Raw genomic sequence first — 20,870 nt, 5'->3', positions numbered from 1 at the left:
TCATCAAGTGTTACTTTGTAAAGATTTTTATAAAACTAATTAAATCACCAAATTATCAGATTTTCTCAATCTAGAAAGACCACCACTTCAGTGTTATTTCTGCATCTCTAAAAGCTGAATTATTGAACACAGTTTGACAGGAATTAACCCTCTTCAATGCCCTTTATCCCTCTTTCATTATATTACAGCAGCAGATAACATCAGATGAATGGTAACCTGGATACAGTAACAAGCTGAGAGGAAAATTGAACTATTTTGATATAAAATGGTACGTGTGACACACAGTTTTAAAAAGCTCCTAACCTCTGGAGAGCAGGTAGCGACAGGTGAGAAGGGATGGTGGAAAATAGCAGCAGCTTGGTCCAAGGTGTTTGGTGACACAAATGAGCATGGACCCCAGCCCATGTCTCAGAGCTTTTCTTCCCCCCCCCCCCCCCCTCAAAAGTACAGTAAGCCTCAGAAGTGCAATATCCAACTAGCCAGAACGAATGTGTCGTCTAAAAATGAATGTCTATTTTCAGAATTGGTTTTAACAATAAGATCTTGCTACTAACAAAAAAGAAATTTATCTTCAATCCCAGACTTTTACCAGCACAGTACAGGAACGAGATCTAAATTGCTCCATCTCCCTCCATAAATTTTGAGTGGCTTGAAACCAAATAGGCATATCCCAACTGGGGGTCACAGCTTGATAGAAGACATTAATAAAAATGTGGAATGGGCATATAATTGGCAAATTAATTTCAATATAGATAAATATGATGTGCTGCATTTTGGTAGGAAAAATAAGGAGGCCATATAGTCCTTGGAAAATAAGAGTATAAATGGGGAGCAAGAGGATTTCGGAGTACTGATGCACAAATCACAAAGTAGCAACGCAGGTTAATAAGGCCATCAGAAAAGCAAACAAAGCACTGGGATAGAATTGAAAAGCAGAGAAGTTATGTTAAACTTGTATAGAACCTTGATTAGACCACTGGTTCAGCCACACTTGGAGTATTGTGTCCAATTCTGGGCACCGCACTTTAGGAAGGATGTGAAGGCCTTAGAGAGAGTGCAGAAAAGATTTACTAGAATGGTTCCAGGCATGAGGGACTTCAGTTATGTGGATACACTGGAGAAGCTGGGGTTGTTCCCCTTAGAGCAGAGAAGATTGAAAGGAGATTTGATAGAAGTATTCAAAATCATGATGGGTTTAAATAAAGTAAATAAAGATAAACTACTCCCATTGGCGGAAGAGTCGAGAACCAAAGGACACAGATTTAAGGCGACTGACAAAAGAACCAAAGGCGACGTGAGGAAAAACGCGAGTAGTTATGATCTGGAATGCATTGCCTGAAAGGGTGGTGGAAGCAGATTCAATCGTGGCTTTCAAAAAGGAATTGGATATTTGAAGGGCTACAGGAAAAGAGACTAACTGGATTGCTCTTACAAAGAGCCGGCACAGGCACAATGGGCCGAATGGCCTCCTTCTGTGCTGTAACAATTGTATGATTCTATGACCACATTTGGAGCCCTGCACAGTTCTGGTCTCCATTTAATAAAATGGATATAGAGGCACTGGGGAAGGTGCAAAAAAGATTTATAAGGATGATACCAGAAGTGAGAGGTTATACCCATCAGGAAAGATTGAACAGGCTGGGGCTCTTTTCTCTAGAAAAAGATGACTGAGGGGTGACCTGATAGAGGGCTTTAAGATTATGAAAGGGTTTGATCTGGTAGACGCAGCGAAGATGTTTGCATTTGTCAGGGAGACCAAAAATATAAGATAGTCACTAATAAATCCAATAGGGAAATCAGGAGAAACTTCTTTCCCCAAAGGGTGGTTGGAATGTGGAGTTCGCTGCCTCAAGGAGTGGTTGAGGCGAATAGCATAAACGCATTTAAGGGGAAGCTAGATAAACACGAGAGAGAAAAAAATAGAAGGTTATGCTGACATAATTAGATGAAGAGGGGTGGGAGGAGGCTCATGTGGAGCATAAACACCGGCACAGACCAGTTGGCCTGTTTCTGTGCTGTACATTCCATGTAATTTGGCATAAGCAGGCTTCCATTTGTGATACAAAGTACTGCTGGTCACAGTGAGCCCGAAGGTACACTGCATTGTACATTAGCATCTGAGGAAAGTTAGGAGTTCAGAAATCCATGGAGCACTAATAATCTGCACTGCATGATTATAGCGTATGTCTGGTTTTTTTTCCAGGAAAGGCTCCAGTCTTCTCCGACCACCCACCACACCGCCCCTCCCCACCTTCCACCACTATGTACAGTTTTGTTATTCAAACATTTCTAGGCCACAGTCTCATGCCAGTATTGCAGTTCCATTTTTTGAAATGACCTCACTGTTGACCTACTGGTTAAAGATATTGCCCACAGCAACACTAAGCCTTACATCCATAGTCGGTACGACGTTCTTATCTCAGCCAGTGCAGACATTGGGGTGCCATATTGCCCTCAGTGCCCCTACGCTAGGGAAATGGGGGAAAAAAGTTAGTTGGGGTGCCCACTCCTGATCAGTATCCAGTAGTCTCTGCCATCAAGCTGAAATACTCAGCTACTACCTGCCCAGTCACAACCTACACAATAGTGATCAGAGTACTCAGCACAGATCTTTTCATGATGATTCAGCCATGATCATATTGAATGGCGGAGCAGGCTCGAAGGGCCGAATGGCTTACTCCTGCTCCTATTTTCTATGTTTCTGTACCACACCACTAGGCATATCTGCGCACTGAGCGATCAGGATCTTTTATAATGGATTGCTCAGAAGGGTTTTTTTTGTATAAACATATATTTCCTTTAGAAGTTCTTGAAATGTTTTGAGTATAACATGCATAAAAAAACCTGATTACAGGCCTAAATAGACTAATGTTAAAAGTATTGCCAATGTAGCACTAGGCCATACACTCCAGAAGATTCCAAATTCAACTCCTGATCTTTGATGAGTCAGCTGATCTTGGCCAGAGCAGCGGGTTCTTGCTCTGGACTGGTCTCCGGTGGCCCCTGCTGGGAAGTGTATGTGTATGGACACCGGCTAAGAAGATTGCTGGGTTTGACAATGAAGCCCTCTGCTGTTGAATAGCCTGCCACTCACCAAAGTTAACTAGAATTCTTTTCAACTTTGATTTTTGTTTTAAAAAGATAGCGGCTGTGAAACTTCCTCACTTGCGTTTAAGAGAAAAACTAAGCTAAAGCTCTCCACTGACGCGCAGCAACATAACAGCTGTTTTTCTGGTGCCCAGATGAAGAACAGTACACTTGGGTAGGGTACCAAAGGCAGTTGATATCCAAGGACACATAGCCCAACCAGGGTCAGCGCCTTCAGGAGAGATGGGGCAAAAAATTGGGGAAGGAAATAGGAAAAAGCCTGATCGCATTGCTCAGTTCTTCTTGACTGCATGATGTCCTCGTTCCAAAAACCCAATATGATGTACTGTAGCTTGATACCTACGTGCTTTTAACTGGTCTACAGTAGTTTAAAGGACCAATCTCCACTCAATTCATATTGGAGATCAGGTCACTTGAAAATTCTGAGTTGGCTTTCACTGGAGACCACCCACCCTAGTTTACTAATGGTATACATAGATTACTCCCCGTCAAACACCTCAATACAGAAAACTAACAGACGCGCTTACATCAATGCTAAGGACTCCTCTGCAATCTAATTTGGATCAATCTGTAGTGAAGGTAACAGTAACAGTGGAGATCATGGAGCCAGTGACTGCACACTCCCCCAGTCAACTATTCCTTTCAAAGCCATTAACCAATTTTCCCATTTCTGCATTACCAGAGATCATTCCACTGCTAATCCTAAGCGGTCACTGAAGTGAACCTTCATCACTGAATCCCTGCACACTTTAGATTCTTAAGAAGAGTTAGTGAGCAATGCCAAAAACTCCTACATTTCCAAAAATGGACTATAAAAAGAGCGAGGGGGGAGACAGAGTAGGATCAGCAATAAAAGGACAGCGCACATGGGATCGGCGATAAAAGGAGGAGCGAGAGAGACCAAGAGTGGAGCACAGGATCAGCGATAAAAGAAAGAGCGAGAGGGGAGAGAGAGCGCAGAGTCCAGGATCGGCGATAAAAGGAGCGAGGGAGGAGAGTGTGGAGCGCGGGGTCAGCGATAAAAGGAGGAGCGAGAGGGGAGAGTGCAGGATCAGCGATAAAAGGAGGAGCGAGAGAGGAGAGAGAGCGGGGCGCTAACGGGGAAGAGAGGTGAAAAAACACCTAAAGTGACGTCAGCATAAGGGAAGGAGCTGATTGTTGAGTAGCTAGTGAGTGTTTTCTTTTTAAGTCTTTATGTTTATTTTTGTTAAGTTTAGTTAATATAATAAACAGAATCACAGCAGGGCACTCAAATCCATTGAATGCACATCCTGTGCCACGTGGGAACTCCAGGACGCTTCTCATGTCCTGGACAACCACATGTGCAGGAAGTGTCATCAGCTGGAGGAGCTCAAGCTCCGGGTTTCGGAGCTTGAGCAACAGCTGGCATCACTACAGTGCACCCGCGAGGTTGAGAGCTATGTGGATTGCACGTTTCAGGAGATGATCACCCAACAGCTTAAGAGAGTGCAGGCAGAGAGGGACTGGGTGACCGCCAGACAGACATGGAGGACCAGGCAGGTAATGCTGGACTCCCGAGGGCATCTCACCCTCTAACCAGTATTCAGTTCTGAATACTGGTGAGGGAGAGGATTCCTCTGATGAGTGCAGCCAGGTCCAAGTCCACAGCACCACGCGTGGCTCAGCTGTACAGGGTGGAGGGGAAAGAAAGGTCAGGAGAGCAATAGTGATAGGGGATTCAATAGTTAGGGGGAACAGACAGGTGTTTCTGCAGCCAGAGATGTGATTCCAGGATGGTATGTTGCCTCCCTGGTGCCAGGGTCAAGGATGTCACTGAGCGGCTGCAGAACATTCTGAAGGGGGAGGGTGAGCAGCCAGAGGTCGTGGTCCATATCGGTACCAAAAACATAGGAAGAGGGATGAGGTCCTGCAGGAAGAGTTTAGGGAGATAGGAAAGAGATTAATAAGTAGGACCTCAAAAGGTAGTAATCTCCGCTAGTGAGTATAGAAATAGGAGGATACAGCAGATAAATGCGTGGCTGGAGAGATGGTGCAGGACAGAGGGCTTTAGATTCCTGGAGCATTGGGACCAGTTCTGGGGGAAGTGGGATCTGTACAGGCCAGACGGGTTGCACCTCAACAGAGCTGGGACCAATGTCATTGCAGGGAGGTTCGCAAATTCTGTGGGGGAGGGTTTAAATTAATTTGGTGGAGGATTGGGCACTGGGATGTAGCATTGGCAAGGAGAAACAAGGTGCACAAAGGATTGGGAGAGGCAGATAGCACTAGAGTAAGAAATAGTACGGTATTAAATGGGATCAGACTAAGAGAGAATACAAGGTCTAAGATAGGTTTACAGTGCATGTGTGTAAATGCACGAAGTGTAGTAAATAAGGTTAGTGAGCTGCAGGTGCAATTAACCACATGGGAATATGATGTTGTGGTGATAACGGAGACCTGGCTCAAAAAAGGGCAGGATTAGCTACTAATTATTACTGGATACAAGGTGTTCAGGAAAGATAGGGAAGAAAGGAGGGGGGAGTGGCAGTATTGATTAAGGAGAATATTGCAGTGCTGGAGAAGGAGGATGTCCTGGAGGGGTCAAGGACAGAATATATTTGGTTAGAGTTAAGAAACAATAGAGATGCCATTACACTACTGGGGTAGGCCAACTAGAGGGAAGGATATAGGAGCAAATTTGCAGGGAAATTGCAGAGATGTGCAAGAACCATAGACTAGTGATAATGGGGGACTTCAACTATCCTAATATAGACGGAGATAAAAGTGTAAGGGGCAAAGAGGGGGAGGAATTTCTGAATTGTGTTCAGAAGAACTTTCTTGATCAGTATGTTTCCTGCCCAACGAGGAAGGAGGCATTGCTGGATCTGGTTCTGGGGAATAAGGTGGGCCAAGTGGAGCACGTGTCAGTGGGAGAACATGCAGGGAACAGCAATCATAGTATCATAAGGTTTAGATTAGCCAAGGAAAAGTACAAGGACCACTCTAAAGTAAAATACTCAATTAGAGGAGGGCCAATTTCCGGGGGATGAGAACGGATCTGGCCCGGATGAATTGGAATCAAAGATTGGCAGGCAAAACTATAATTGAACAATGGTTGGCCTTTAAAGAGGAGATGGTTCTGGTACAGTGTAGATACATTCCCACGAGGGAGAAAGGTAGGGCAACTAAAGCCAGAGCTCCCTGGGTGACAGAAGAGGTAGAGAGTTAGATGAAGCAGAAAAAAGGGGCGTATGACAGATGTCAGGTTGATAACACAAGTGAGAACCAGGTTGAATATAGAAAGTTCAGAGGGAGGCGAAAACAGAAATAAGAGGGGCAAAGAGAGAGTATGACAATAGAGTGGCGGCCAACATAAAAGGGAATCCAAAAGTCTTCTATAGGCATGTAAACAGTAAACGGGTAGTAAGAGGAGGGGTGGGACCGATTAGGGACCAAAAGGGAGATCTACTCCTGGAGGCAGAGGGCATGGCTGAGGTACTAAATGAATATTTTGCATTTGTCTTTACCAAGGAAGAAGATGTTGCCAAAGTCACAGAAAGTGAAGAGATAGTTGAGATACTGGATGGACTAAAAATTGATAAAGAGGTGGTACTAGAAAGGCTGACTGTACTTAAAGTAGATAAGTCACCCGGTCTGGATGGGATGCATCCTAGGTTGCTGAGGGAAGTAAGGGTGAAAATTGCAGAGGAATTGGCCATAATCTTCCAATCATCCTTAGATACGGGGGTGGTGCAAGGGGACTGGAGAATTGTAAATGTTACATCCTTGTTCAAAAAAGGGCGTACGGATAAACCCAGCAACTACTAGGCCAGTCAGTTTAACCTCAGTAGTGGGAAACTTTTAGAAACGATAATCCGGAACAAAATTAACAGTCAATTGGACAAATGTGGATTAATTAAGGAATGCCAGCACAGATTTGTTAAAGGCAAATTGTGTGTAACCAACTTGATTGAGTTTTTTGATGAGGTAACAGAGGGTCGACGAGGGCAATGCAGCTGACGTGGTGTATATGGACTTCCAAAAGGCATTTGATAAAGTGCCGCATAATAGGCTTGTTATCAAAGTTGAAGCTCATCGAATAAAAGGGGCAATGGCAGCATGGATACGAAATTGGCTAAGTAATAGGAAAGAGAGTAGGGATGAACGGTTGTTTTTTGGACTGCAGGGAGGTATACAGTGGTGTTCCCCAGGAGTCGGAATTAGGACCACTACTTTTTTTGATATACATTAATGACTTGCAATTGGGTGTACAGGGCACAATTTCAAAATTTGCAGATGACACAAAACTTGGAAAGATAGTGAACAGTGAAGAGGATAGGAATAGACTTCAAGAGGAAATAGGCAGGCTGGTAGAATGGGCGGACACGCGGCAGATGAAATTCAACACAGAAAAGTGTGACGTGATATATTTTGGCAGGAAGAACGAGGAGAGACAATATAAACTAAATGGTACAATTCTAAAGGGAGTGCAGGAACAGAGAGATCTGGGGGTATATGTGCACAAATCGTTGAAGGTGCAGGGCAGGTTGAGAAAGCGGTTAAGAAAGCATACAGAATCCTGGGCTTTATAAATAGAGGCATAGAGTACAAAAGCAAGGAGGTTATGATGAACCTTTATAGAACACTGGGTCAGCTACAACTGGAGTATTGTGTCCAGTTCTGGGCACCGTACTTTAGGAAGGATGTGAAGGCCATAGAGAGGGCGTAGAAGAGATTTACTAGAATGATTCCAGGGATGAGGGACTTCAATTACTGGCATAGGCTAGAAAAGCTAGGGTTGTTCTCCTTACAGCAGAGAAGGTTGAGAGGAGATTTGATAGAGGTATTCAAAATCATGAAGGGTCTGGACAGAGTAGATAGAGAGAAACTGTTCCCATTGGCAGAGGGGTCAAGAACCAGAGGACATAGATTTAAGGTGATTGGCAAAGGAACCAAAGGCGACATGAGAAAAAACTTCTTTACACATTAAGTGGTTATGATCGGGAATGCACTGCCTGGAGGTAGATTCAACCATGGCTTTGAAAAGGGAATTGGATAAGTACTTGAAGGGAAAAAATTTGCAGGGCTACAGGAATAGTGCAGGGGATTGGAACGAGCTGGACTGCTCTTGCAGAGAGACGGCGTGGACTCGACAGGCTGAATGGCCTCCTTCCTGTGCTGTAACCATTCTATGATTCTACGGTAAATTAATCAGATAAATCAGTGAAATAAAACTGTAACAGGAATTATGAACTTGTATGTACCACTTAGGTAAGTAATTTGACAGATTTTAGAACATAAATAGGGGCAGGAGTAATCCATACAGCCCCTCAAGCCTGCTCCACCATTCAATAAGATCATGACTGATCTTCGACCTCAACTCCACTTTCCACCCGATCCCCATATTCCTTGATTCCCCTAGAGTCCAAAAAACTATATCTCAGCCTTGAACATATTCAATGACTCAGCATCCACAGCTCTCTGGGGTAGAGAATTCCAAAGATTCACAACCCTTTGAGTGAAGAAATTCCTCCTCATCTTAGTCTTAAATGGCCGACCCCTTATCCTGAGACTATGCCCCCTAGTTCTAGACTCTCCGGCCAGGGAAAACAACCTCTCAGCATCTACCCTGTCAAGCCCTCTTAGAATCTTATATGTTTCAATGCAATCACCTTTCATTCTTCTAAACTCCAGACAGTATAGGCCCATTCTACTCAATCTCTCCTCACAGGACAAACCTCTCATCCCAGGAATCAATCTAATGAACCTTCATTGCACGCCTCTAAGGCAAGTATATCCTTCCTTAGATAAGGAGACCAAAACTGTACACAGTACTCCAGGTGAGGTCTCTCCAAAGCCCTGTACAATTGTAGTAATCATTAGGGATTATAAATATGCATAAACAAGTAAATTGATATATTTTACAGCCATGGAAGTTTCTGAACAGTGTATTTTTGAATCATAAAATGATATGTAGGTACCCTAAACTCACCAAATTTGCTTTGGATCAGAATAACCTTTTATCTGAATTAACTGCGTTAAAATACATTTATTGTTTCATTTGAAAATCCAGCGTAATGAAATGAACCCACATCTTACCTATACCAAGGATGTACAAAGTTTTCAATCACCAGCTCCAGTATCTGCAGAAGGCAAAGTTCTACGATTAGTGCAAAACCCAATACTGCAGGATCCGTTGGAGGAGGGGTGGAAAGAGAGAGGAGAGGAAGAGATAACTTCCTCTGTTACTGTGATGTGTAAAACTATAAATGTATTCTTTATAGATAACTTTTTAAAAAAATAAAACATAGGGCACAGAGGAAATTTCCCTGTTTTGAGAACTAGGCACATATTGACCTCAGTGCCTCTGGGCTAGGGAAGTGGGGCAGAAAAAGCTTGTCGGAGTTTCCACTCCTGATCACGCTCCAATAGTCTCTACCATCAGCTAAAACCTGCTCAGTCGCAACCTATACAACAGTGAACAGTTTACTCAGCACAGGTCCTTTCTGTGGTTCTGTACCACATCATAAGATATATCTGTGCACTGAGCGATCAGGATATTTTACAATGGATTGCTCAGAAGGAGGTTTTTTTGTTTAAACATACATTTCCTTCAGAAATTTTTGAAATACTTTGGGTATAACATGCATTAAAAAGCTTGACTGCAGTCCTGAATAGCCTAATGTTAAGTACTGCCAATGTAGCACTGTTTTGAGAACTTGTCAGGGGGATCTTCATTCAAATTTCTAGCTCTCTGAACTGATAATTGAAAATATTGCAACATATAAAATAAATGCCATCGCTGAATTTTTCGGCTGAATGTGGGAGACGTTAATACCAGACGTTAACACTCTTCTGTTTTGGGCATCCAATGTCAGCATTCAGCATTCCCAAATGTGATACAGCTCAGGGCACAGGTAGTCAAGTTTCTTTCACTTGGGCCCAACAAAATGCCGGATTCATCCCCTGACTGCATTACTGTGAATTTTCCCCCTCTCAAACCAACCTTTGAGTGAGGTTGCCAATTTATGCCAAAATGCCGCCAGTTTTGAGCCACATCTATTAGGTAGCAAACTCATTACACTTCGGACCTTTACAATCTGCAGGTATGGGAGACTTGCATCGCATCAGCCAGGCGAATTTCATCTCCCAAATTTTAGCGAGAGCTATAATACTTTAGGTCACAAGGGAACACATAGCAAGAGTCTCCCAACCGGTGACCAAGTGAATGACCTCCGCCCAGACCCCTCCTACTGCTGCTCCAGGGAACCATCGGGAGGCATGCAATTATAGCATAAGCAGGGGAAAGATACAATAGGAGCCCTTACATGAGCACAGATGAGACAGGCATTATGGGAGAAATCAAACTTGCATTGCCCCCTCCCCCATTATCCTGGCATCTATGCACCAAATAGGCAAGTATAATGTGTAGCATGCAAAGACATGCACCTTTATTTTGGCACAGGAACACTTGAGATGCTGCAGGCCATCAGCATCAGCAAAGAATTGGACACCATCACAATCTGTAACCTCAAGGCCCAGCACATTCTTCACTCCTTGATGAAGATGGGAAACCAACTCTGGTCCGTTGCAGAGTGTAGAAGGACATGCCAGGAGCAGCACCAGGCATTCCTTAAAATGAGGGATGAGTCTTGTGAAGGCACTACATGGGGCTATCTGCATGCTAAATACCAGAAGCACGACGTTATAGACAAGAGCTAAGCAGTCCCACAACCAATGGATTGGAGCAAAGCAAGTCACGAATGCTGGTGGACAACCAAACTAACAGGAGGCTCAGTAAACATCCCATCCTTAACGATGGTGGAGCCCAGCACATGAGTGCAAGAGACAAGGCTGAAGTGTTTGCATGTGTCTTCAGCCAAAAGTGCTGAATGGACAATAAATGCAGCCTTGCCAGCATTATCTACATCCCAAAAACAAGTCTGAAAAAAAAGTTGATTTATATATTGGCATTTATTAGTTGCTTTCACATTGATGCCATCATGAATAGCCAGTCTGCTGCATGGGCTCTGTGTGCTTCAAATGGAATCAAATTCACGACACAGGGAATGCTCACATTATGCAGAGTAACAAATATTTGTAAAGGAAACATTAATGCTGAGTCATTAACAAAGGTAACATGATGACTGGGTTTCAGAAAGAATTATCTAAGAAGCCCAAAACATTTCAAATGAACACAAAACATGTGGCTCCTACGTAAGGAGCGATAGGAGAACTTACTTCAGACAGAGATGCGTCCACCTTTGAACTAACTGTTAAACCCAGCCAAGGCTGGTAGTTCTCCAATAGTAGTGTGGCCCTGACAACAAATAATATACATGTTAGACAGGAGCATCTTACCTGCAAACTTTCTTTGCAGCATTTTATTTGAAGGAGGGGGGGGGGGGGTGCAGAAGGTGAGAGGAATGAAAGAGGGGAAAATGACTCCCACTGATAACCCCACTCAAGACCAGGTTTTGGCATATGTAGAATCAAACACGAACCCAGCATAACATGCTCACTGTTTAAACTCTAACAACCGTGCTCCCTTTATCCACATCTCACAGAAAATCATGCAGCACACAACATTCTGAAAGCAGCCACACAAACCCCCATCCCCCAAACTGGAGACCCAATTCATTAAAATGATTCCAGCACTCTCAGCTATGAGTTATTGAACCACATTTTGCTTTATCACCTGACATTATCATCTATGAAAGCAATCTGTCCACCTTATTGCAATTACTCTTTGCAAACCTAGTCTAAGCTGCAAGATACAGGATTTGTAGTAAAACAGAAAACAGGCAGAACAAATATAATGTTCACAATTTTTTAGTTGGGTGCATCTGCTGGATGAGTTTTGCAGTTGACAGTTTCTTGACAAACACCCTGTTATCAACTACTCTGTAGCGTACTGTAATGGTGCATCAATACTTTACATCAGCCTGGCTCAATTCTTTATTGAGAGATGCTGCAATTGACAAACAAATAAACGGGAGAAGCAGTTTAATAGTTCATACCTCGAGGCTTCACTAAAAGGTGGCGACCATGTTCTAAACATAGTGATACCCTACTTACACTGCTGAGGTATAGGATTTACTCAACCAATCCCTGTAATTGTGACTGACATAATTAATTCACTCAAGGAAAAATTTGGAGGGCTATGGAGAAAGAACAGGGGAGAGGGGCTAATTGGATAGCTCTTTCAAAGAACCGGCACAGGCACGATGTGCTGAATGGCCGCCTTCTGTTCTGTACAATTCCATGATGCTATTTTATTCCTAACACAACTATTAAACCTTTTGGGTTTTCTAAAGACAGAAGATAGTTTTGCGTTACTAGTGAAAATACAGAAAGTTTACGCCAAAAGCACCATCACTCCCTTTCCCTTAAATCAATGGTTTGCTACTACATGGACAAATCAATACACAATCACGATGCACAGGTCTAAATTGCACACACTGCCTTGAATGACAAGCTTCAACGATCTCAATGCACTTTGGTTTAGCACTATGTCCACAGTTATGCTTTTCCTCAGGTGAAGTTACATCGAGTCTACAGCACAGAAACAGGCCATTTGGCCCAACTGGTCTATGCTGGTTTGTGCTCCACATGAGCCTCCCCCCTCCCAACTTCATCTAACCCTATCAGCATACCCTTCCATTCCTGTCTCCCTCCTGTGCTTATCTAGCTTCCCTTTAAATGCATGTATACTATTTGCCTCAACTACTCCTGGAGGTAGAGCATTCCACATTCTTACCACTCTTTGAATAAAGAAGTTGGTCCTGAATTCCCTATTGGATTTATTAGTGACTATCTTATATTTATGGCCCTGAGTTTTGGTCTCTCCCACAAGTACAAACATCTTCTCTACATCTACCCTATCGTTATCTTAAAGACCTCAAACAGGTCACCCCTCAGCCTTCTCTTTTCTAGAGAAAAGAGCTCCAGCCTGCCCTGATAAGTATATCCACTCAGTTCTGGGATCATCTTTGTGAATCTTTTTTGCACCTTCTTCAGTGCCTCTATATCCTTTTTATAATATGGAGACCAGAACTGTGCACAGTGCTCCAAGTGTGATCTAACCAAGGTTCTATACAAGTTTAACATAACCTCTCTGCTTTTCAATTCTACCCCTTTAGAAGTGAACCCCAGTGCTTGGTTTGCCTTTTTTTTTTAAAAAGTAGCCTTATTAACCTGCGTCGCTACTTTTAGTGATTTGTGTATCTGTACTCAGAGATTCCTTTGCTCCTCTATCCAATTTAGATTATTGTCCAAGCAGCATGTGGTTACCTCCTCCTTACCAAAATGTAACACCTCACAGTTATCTATATTGAAATTCATCTGCCAATTACACGCCCATTCTGCAAGTTTATTAATCTCCTCCTACATTTTGACACATTCTTTCTTTCTATTAACTACACCCCCCAATTTGGTGTCGTCCGCAAATTTTGAAATTGTACTTCTGATTGCCGAGTCCAAATCGTTAATGTAAATGGTGAACAATAGTGGCCCTAGCACCGATCCCTGTGGAACACCACTTCCCACCTTTTGCCAGTCTGAGTAGCTACCCTTAACCCTTACACTCTCTCTTCTGTTTTGTAGTCAACTTGCCATCCATTCTGTTACCTGTCCCGACTCCACATGCTTTGACCGTGGTCATGAGTCTACAATGCAGTACCTTATCGAAGGCCTTTTAAAAATTCAAATATATTACATATACTACATTACCTTTGTCTATTATTTGTTACTTCTTTCAAGAATTCAATAAGGTTGGTCAAGCACGATCTTCCTTTTTGAAATCCGTCCTGACTATTCTTTATTATATTTTTGTTTTCTAAATGTTTTTCTATTACATCTTTGAGTAAAGATTACATTATCTTTCCTACATCGACATTAAGCTAACTGATCTATAGTTCTCTGGACTTGTTCTATCTCCCTTTTTAAATATAGGAATTACATTTGCTGTCCGCCAGTCCTCTGGCACTATTCCCTTTTCTAATGAATTTTTATATATATGTAATAGTGCCTCTGCTATCTCTTCCCTAACTTCCTTTCATATGCACAGATGCAATCCATCCGAACCAGGGGTTTTATCCTCTCTAAGTTTGATTAATTTAGCAAATATCTACCCCCTTTCTATCTTAAATGTCTTTGTATCTTTTTTGATCTCGTCTTCTAATGTCGTGCCCACCTTGTTAGTCTCCCTGGTAAATACTGAGGCAAAGTAATTATTCAATATTTCTGCCATTTTGCTGTCATTACCTATGAGTTTATCTTGTGCATCCCTTAGTGGCCCAATTCCTAGTCTGATTTTTCTTTTGTTATTTATGTGCCCGTAGAATACTTTACTATTTCTTTTTATATTCCTTGATAATTTAATTTCGTAGTTCCTCTTTGCTTTCCTAATTGTTTTTTTGACTTCTTTCCTAACCTCTTCGTATTCCCTTTTGTCATCCTCTCCTTTATTGTCAATGTTGACAAAGTATTATTCTGTACTGATGAACTTACTTATGTCGATTGCATTTAACTTTCCCACAGACAGCACAGCTATGACCTTGGGGAAACAGTTCTTGCTGCTCCAGCTGCTGTTAATAAGAAAAGCAAATTAGTGGTGCACTTTGAGTTTGATGCAGAATGTCAGAAGCATTACATACATGTGTAGTAAACCCATGTACAGCATCTGTCTTGATTGTTAAATATTTTTAAGGTGCAACCGGCGGCTAAAGAACCCTAACATAAGAAATTTAGCTCAATAACATCTCATATCATAATAATCCATGCTTTAGCTCACAACTTTACATTTCCAGATTGATCTACAAGGAAAAGATTTTTTTTTATTTGAAACCTGAAAAGAAATAATTTCAGAAGAATCAAAATGAGATGGTATTTCAATTTGAGGGGGGAAGAAGGTGGGAAGAGACTGTGTGGTGCAGTGGATCAGATACTGGGCTATCACCTCTAGGACATTGGTCTATATGCAGCCTAGACTGATAGGATCATAGTTTCCCATTTGCAAGATGCATGGGGCACATGGTGAAATGAGTATAGGAGGCCTCAACCCAGTTCAGAGCCAACTGGCAATCTCACTCAGAAAGGCCGATATGAGAAATAGAAAAATATCAGACTGCTGCAGTGGGGAATCTTCTTCTGAGGTTGGAATAAAGCAAAATATTGGAACAGAGGGAGCCATACTCTGCATCTGGTCTTACGATGCTGCCCTGGACTTGAGCATGCTTGATGCTGACAATGGGTGCCTGAAATGGAAAGTGCTCACTGCACAGCACCAACCTCCGTCAAATTAATAGGCACAAAATTCAGGGAGAAAAGAACAAAGACAAGACATTTCTGGCTGGATAGATAGTAACCAATCCACATTAGAAACCTTCCTAATTATTTTTAAAATTATATCCCTTTCTCATTAGTAAGAATTAGCAATCACATGCTGAGTGTTATGCAGTAATACCTTCTCTTACTGGGACTCATACTCAACCAGCTTTACCTCAATATGGTCTTCTCTCTCATTTTCTTTCTCCACCTTCTCCTGAAGGCATTGACTCTTGCTGGGATACTACCCATTTTTTTTCCTGGGTCACTTTTCTCCCTCTCCTAAAAGCACTGACTCTTTGGATGAAACAATACTTTGCCCAAGTGGTGACTGTTCATGTGTGAGCCTTGACTGAGTCTTGGCAAGGGGGTGTATCACAATCAGGCATGATCCAATCCCGACCCGACATCTAGACATATCCAACAGTTGCTGCTGAATAATGATCGGGAGTAAAAATCCCTGGTTCATTTTGACTCCCTAACCCAGACACACTGATGCCAACTGTTGTGCCAACAGCCCAGCTGAGATCAGCTAATTCAGCACGGAGTAGGACACAGATGTGAGACCTTTGTGGTTTGTAGGGCTCGGTGTCTTATTAGATAAACTGTATATTACAATGACACTAACTGGGAAATTATATGATGACTATATTATACATTACAGCAGCACAAACTGAGAAATTATATGGTGACTACATTATATTACACTGACACTATCTGGGAAATGATATGGTGGTTACATTATATATTACACTGACACTGGGAAATGATGCTGACAATATTATATATTACACCAGCTCAAATTGGGAAATGATATTATATATTATGTGGGCATTAACTGTGAAATGATATGGTGATTATATTATATATTAGACTGACACAAACTGGGAAATTAAATGGTGACCATATATATTACACCGACACAAACTGGGATAGGATATGGTGACTATATTATCCCAGTTAGTGTCGGTGTAATATATAATATAGTCACCATATCATATCCCAGTTTGTGTCTGTGTAATATATAATATAGTCACCATATCATATCCCAGTTTGTGTCTGTGTAATATATAATATAGTCACCATATCATATCCCAGTTTGTGTCAGTGTAATATATAATATAGTCACCATATCATATCCCAGTTAGTGTCGGTGTAATATATATGATATAGTGACTATATTATATATTACACCGACACTAACTGGGATATGATATGGTGATTATACTATTTATTACACTGACACTTATTCGGAAATGATAGTGACTATATTATTTCACTGACACAAACTGAGAAATGAAATGGTGACTATATTACCATATCATTTCCCAGTGTCAGTGTAACTATATACTACACTGACCCTGGGAAATGAAATGGTGACTACTGTAAATTACACTGACACTAACTGGGAAATGATGGAGACTATATTATACATTACACTGACACTGAGAAATGAAAGTGACTATATGACACTAACTGGGAAACGATATGGTGATTATATTACATATTACATTGACACTAACTTGGAAGTGATATGGTGACTATCTTTTACATTGCACTGACACTAACTCGGAAATAGTATGGTCACCTTATTACATATTACACTGACACTGGGAAATGCTATGCTGACTATATGATATATTACACTGACACTAACTGGGAAACGATCTGGTAATTATATTATGTATTACACTGACACGGAAACGATTTGCTGACTATTATCTATTACACTGACACTGGGAAATGATAAGGTGACCATATTGTATATTACGGTAACAATGGGAAATGATATGGTGACTATATTATACATCACACAGACACAAACTGAGAAATGATATGGTGATATTATATATTGCACTGACACTAACTGAGAAATGATTTGGTCACTATATTATATTACAGCGACACAAATGATATTTATATTAAATTATATATCATACTGACACTAACTGAGAAATGATATGGTAACTATATGGTGGGTCAAGTGGAGCAAGTATCAGTAGGGAAACATTTAGGGAACAGCGATCATAGTATCATAAGGTTTAGATTAGTTATGGAAAAGGACAAGGGGCAATCTAGAGCAAAAATATTTAAATGGAGAAGGGCCAATTTCAGTGGGTTGAGAATGGATCTGGCCCAGGTAAAACGGAATAAAAGACTGGCAGGCAAAACTGTAATCGAACAACGGGCAGCCTTTAAAAAGGAGATGGATCGGATACAGTCTAGGTACATTCCCATGAGGGGGAAAGGTAGGGCAACCAAAGCCAGAGCTCCCTGGATGACAAAAAGAGATAGAGTAAGATGAAGCAGAAAAAGGGGCGTATGACAGATGTCAGGTTAATGATACAAGTGCGAATCAGGCTGAACATAGAAAGTTCAGAGGGGAAGTGTAAAAGGAAATGTGAGGGGAAAAGAGACAGTATGAGAATAGTCTGGCAACTAATATAAAAGGGAATCCAGATGTCTTCTATAGGCATATAAATAGTAAGCAGGCAGTAAGAGGAAGGGTGGGGCCGAGTAAGGATCAAAAAGGAGACCTACGCTTGGAAGCAGAGGGCATGGCTGAGGTACTAAATCAGTACTTTGCATCTGTTTTTAACCGAGGAAGAAGATGCTGCCAGAGTCTCAATAAAAGGAGGTAGTTGAGATACTGGATGGGCTAAAAATTGATAGAGGAGCTTGTGAAGAAAGGCTGGTTGTACTTAAAGTAGATAAGTCACCAGGTCCAAATGGGATACATCCTAGGTTGCTGAGGGAAGTAAGGGTGGAAATTGCAGAGATACTGGCCATAGTGCAGGAAACAAGAGACCCAGGAGTATATGTGCACAAATCGTTGAAGATGGCAGGGCAGGTTGAGAAAGCGGTTAAAAAAGCATACGGAATCCTGGGCTTTATAAATAGAGGCATAGAGTACAAAAGCAAGGAGGCTACAATGAACCTTTATAAAACACTGGTTCGGCCACAACTGGAGTATTGTGTCCAATTCTGGGCACCGCACTTTAGGAAGGATGTGAAGGCCTCGGAGAGGGTGCAGAAGAGATTTACTAGAATGGTTCCAGGAATGAGGGACTTCAGTTACGTGCATAGACTGGAGAAGCTGGGGTTGTTCTCCTTAGAGCAGAGGAGGTTGAGAGGAGATTTGATAGAGGTGTTCAAAATCATGAAGGGTCTAGACAGAGTAGATAGAGAGAAACCGTTCCCAATGGTAGACACCAACATCGACACAAACTGAGAAATTATATGGTGACTACATTATACATTACACTGACACTAACTGGGAAATGATACGGTGACTATATTATATACTGATAACTGGAATAAGAAATGGTGAATTATATATTTATTGATATTAACTGGGAAATGATTGTGTCGGGAACATTTAAATAATTCACTAAGTGGGAAATGATATTAAAGATACAGATTTACCTTTGGTTTTCGCTCAATAGTGAAGAGAACATTGGGCAGAAGCGAGGCAGGTCCAAGTGAACAGTAGAAAGTGACAACCCCAGCAAGGAATGACCAGAAGATCATAAGAATGTGCAGATACCTTTAGGTAAAACAGAGTGGTATCATAGTATTGGCTTGCTTGCATCTAAATTGCATAGTCAATACATTACGTTTATATTATGATTGCTACTTATTAGTTATTGAATTAAAACTAAAACTCAAAATAGTTTGATTTTATACTTTAGCCTATACAGTTGGAAACTCTGCCCTTAACAAAAACACTCAAACGCACGCACTATTAAACTAAGAGTTAACCCCCCCCCTCCCCCAATCTCTACCACTGATTTAAAGGGTACTGCCCAATTTTTATTTTAAATTCTAGACTCTACATTCTTCAAAAATTACCATATTCGCATCCTGATCTTTAAGTAAAGGCAAATTTGAAATGCAAATATTTGAACCCAGTAGTCTAAATTGAAAACCCAAGCAGCAGTATTAATAAACATTAGATTATACTCTTACACAGATCTTTCTCACTCCAATGTTCTCCTCTAAAGACACTCACTGACACAGAGTATATAGTTCAATAGACACTCACCCAAGGGACCATACTTCGTGTGTGTAGCTAGGCAGCTATTCGACCATGCCAAACTTGATCCTGTCCCTACCCAATCCCCAGTATATTTTTCAACAGGAATTACTGGAAAGTGATGTGTAATGGAAACCCTGCCTGATTTTTCAACCCTTCACTAATCAATTAAAGCACTCAACTGAGATTAGCTAACTTGGCACAGACCAGGAACTGAACCAGTGATCCACCTTGTCTTTACAGCTCAGTCTAGAATATTTCAGTACCTTTTAAATCATTCAAATCAGATTCTTTCTGTACCGTGTGACAAATTTTAACAAAATGTATTTTTAACAGGATAACTTAAGTGAACAGGACACTTGAAGTAAGTACTTAAACCTTATGCTGGGGACTAAAACTGATCCTGTTACCCAGCAATGTTCTGTTTTGGAAGATAATAAGCATGTCTGAAATCTGTCACAGCTCCATGTATAGTTATTTTATGCCTTCCCTTCCTCAGCCACTCTCCTATTCCACAGTTAATTTGTTTAATTCCACCAACTGACCTGGGGCTGTGCATTCACGCTCTCTTCTACTGTTTTCCTGAGAGAGTATTTTAACCCTACACAGTCTATTTTTTTTTATTATTATTCATTCATGGGATGTGGGCATCGCTGGCAGGGCCAGCATTTATTGCCCATCCCTAATTGCCCTTGAAAAGGTAGTGGCGAGCTGCCTTCTTGAACACCCGAGTGTCTTGCTAAGCCACTTCAGAGGGCGATTAAGAATCAACCACATTGCTGTGGGTCTGAAGTCACATATAGGACAGACCTGGTAAGGACGGCAGGTTTTGTTCCCTAAAGGACATCAGTGAATCAGATGGGTTTTTACGACAATCCGGTAGTTTTATGGTCACCATTAGTGATACTAGTTTTTTTTTTAAATTCCAGATTTTTATTTAATTAATTGAATTTAACTTCCCCAGCTGCTGTGGCAGGATTTGAACTCATGACTCCAGAATATTAGTCCAGACCTCTGGATTACTAGTGCAGTAACATAACCACTATGCTACCGTACCGTAATCATAACACCAAAATGGTAGTACTGCAGGTTATCAGAGTTTGTTTCAGCTTTTAAAAATTCACTTTATTTGGGTGGGGCTTTGCATCAGTTGCATTTATACTCCAGCCAATGCCAATCCCTCTTGATTTGACACCTCTACTGATTTTTTTCTGATAGGCTGAAAGTATTCCTTCCTTTAGTCTTCTTGACATTACCTGGAGATGTAGCTTGACTGCTCCAATAACTAAACTATATCAGTGACTTGGAGCCGTAGCGTCATCAGCAATAAGACAGCAAACTGGGCTTAAAGCACAGGCAGACAGCACCTCTGTGATAAAAGCAGCAGGCTGCGTCTAACACTTTTGGCGTGAGGCAATGCCTCATGTATGGAGCTGAA

At 41.5% G+C, this 20,870-nt stretch overlaps 1 protein-coding gene across 8 annotated transcripts in view; it reads right to left on the bottom strand.

Moving 5' to 3' along the window:
* snx14 (sorting nexin 14) overlaps positions 1 to 20,870 on the bottom strand; it is a 131,220-nt gene that overhangs the window by 104,300 nt on the left and 6,050 nt on the right. For 6 of the 8 annotated variants that reach the window (XR_010963692.1, XM_067989184.1, XM_067989179.1 and 3 more), the window contains exons 2-5: positions 18,823 to 18,943; positions 14,581 to 14,657; positions 11,311 to 11,389; positions 9,169 to 9,212 (exon numbers count right to left, since the gene is read on the bottom strand). Coding sequence is in view for 7 of the 8 variants with exons in the window: in XM_067989184.1 (XP_067845285.1) it covers positions 9,169 to 9,212; positions 11,311 to 11,389; positions 14,581 to 14,657; positions 18,823 to 18,943 (321 nt within the window). In the remaining variant the exon portion in view is untranslated. The remainder of the gene's footprint in view (positions 1 to 9,168; positions 9,213 to 11,310; positions 11,390 to 14,580; positions 14,658 to 18,822; positions 18,944 to 20,870) is intronic. The other 2 variants (XM_067989178.1, XM_067989182.1) reach the window with 1 other exon arrangement.

This window comes from Heptranchias perlo, chromosome 8, assembly GCF_035084215.1.
Source record: "Heptranchias perlo isolate sHepPer1 chromosome 8, sHepPer1.hap1, whole genome shotgun sequence".
Taxonomy (NCBI): Eukaryota; Metazoa; Chordata; class Chondrichthyes; order Hexanchiformes; family Hexanchidae; genus Heptranchias; species Heptranchias perlo.
The sequence above is the reverse complement of the archived record's forward strand: the minus strand, read 5'-3'. Positions and strand labels throughout refer to the sequence as shown.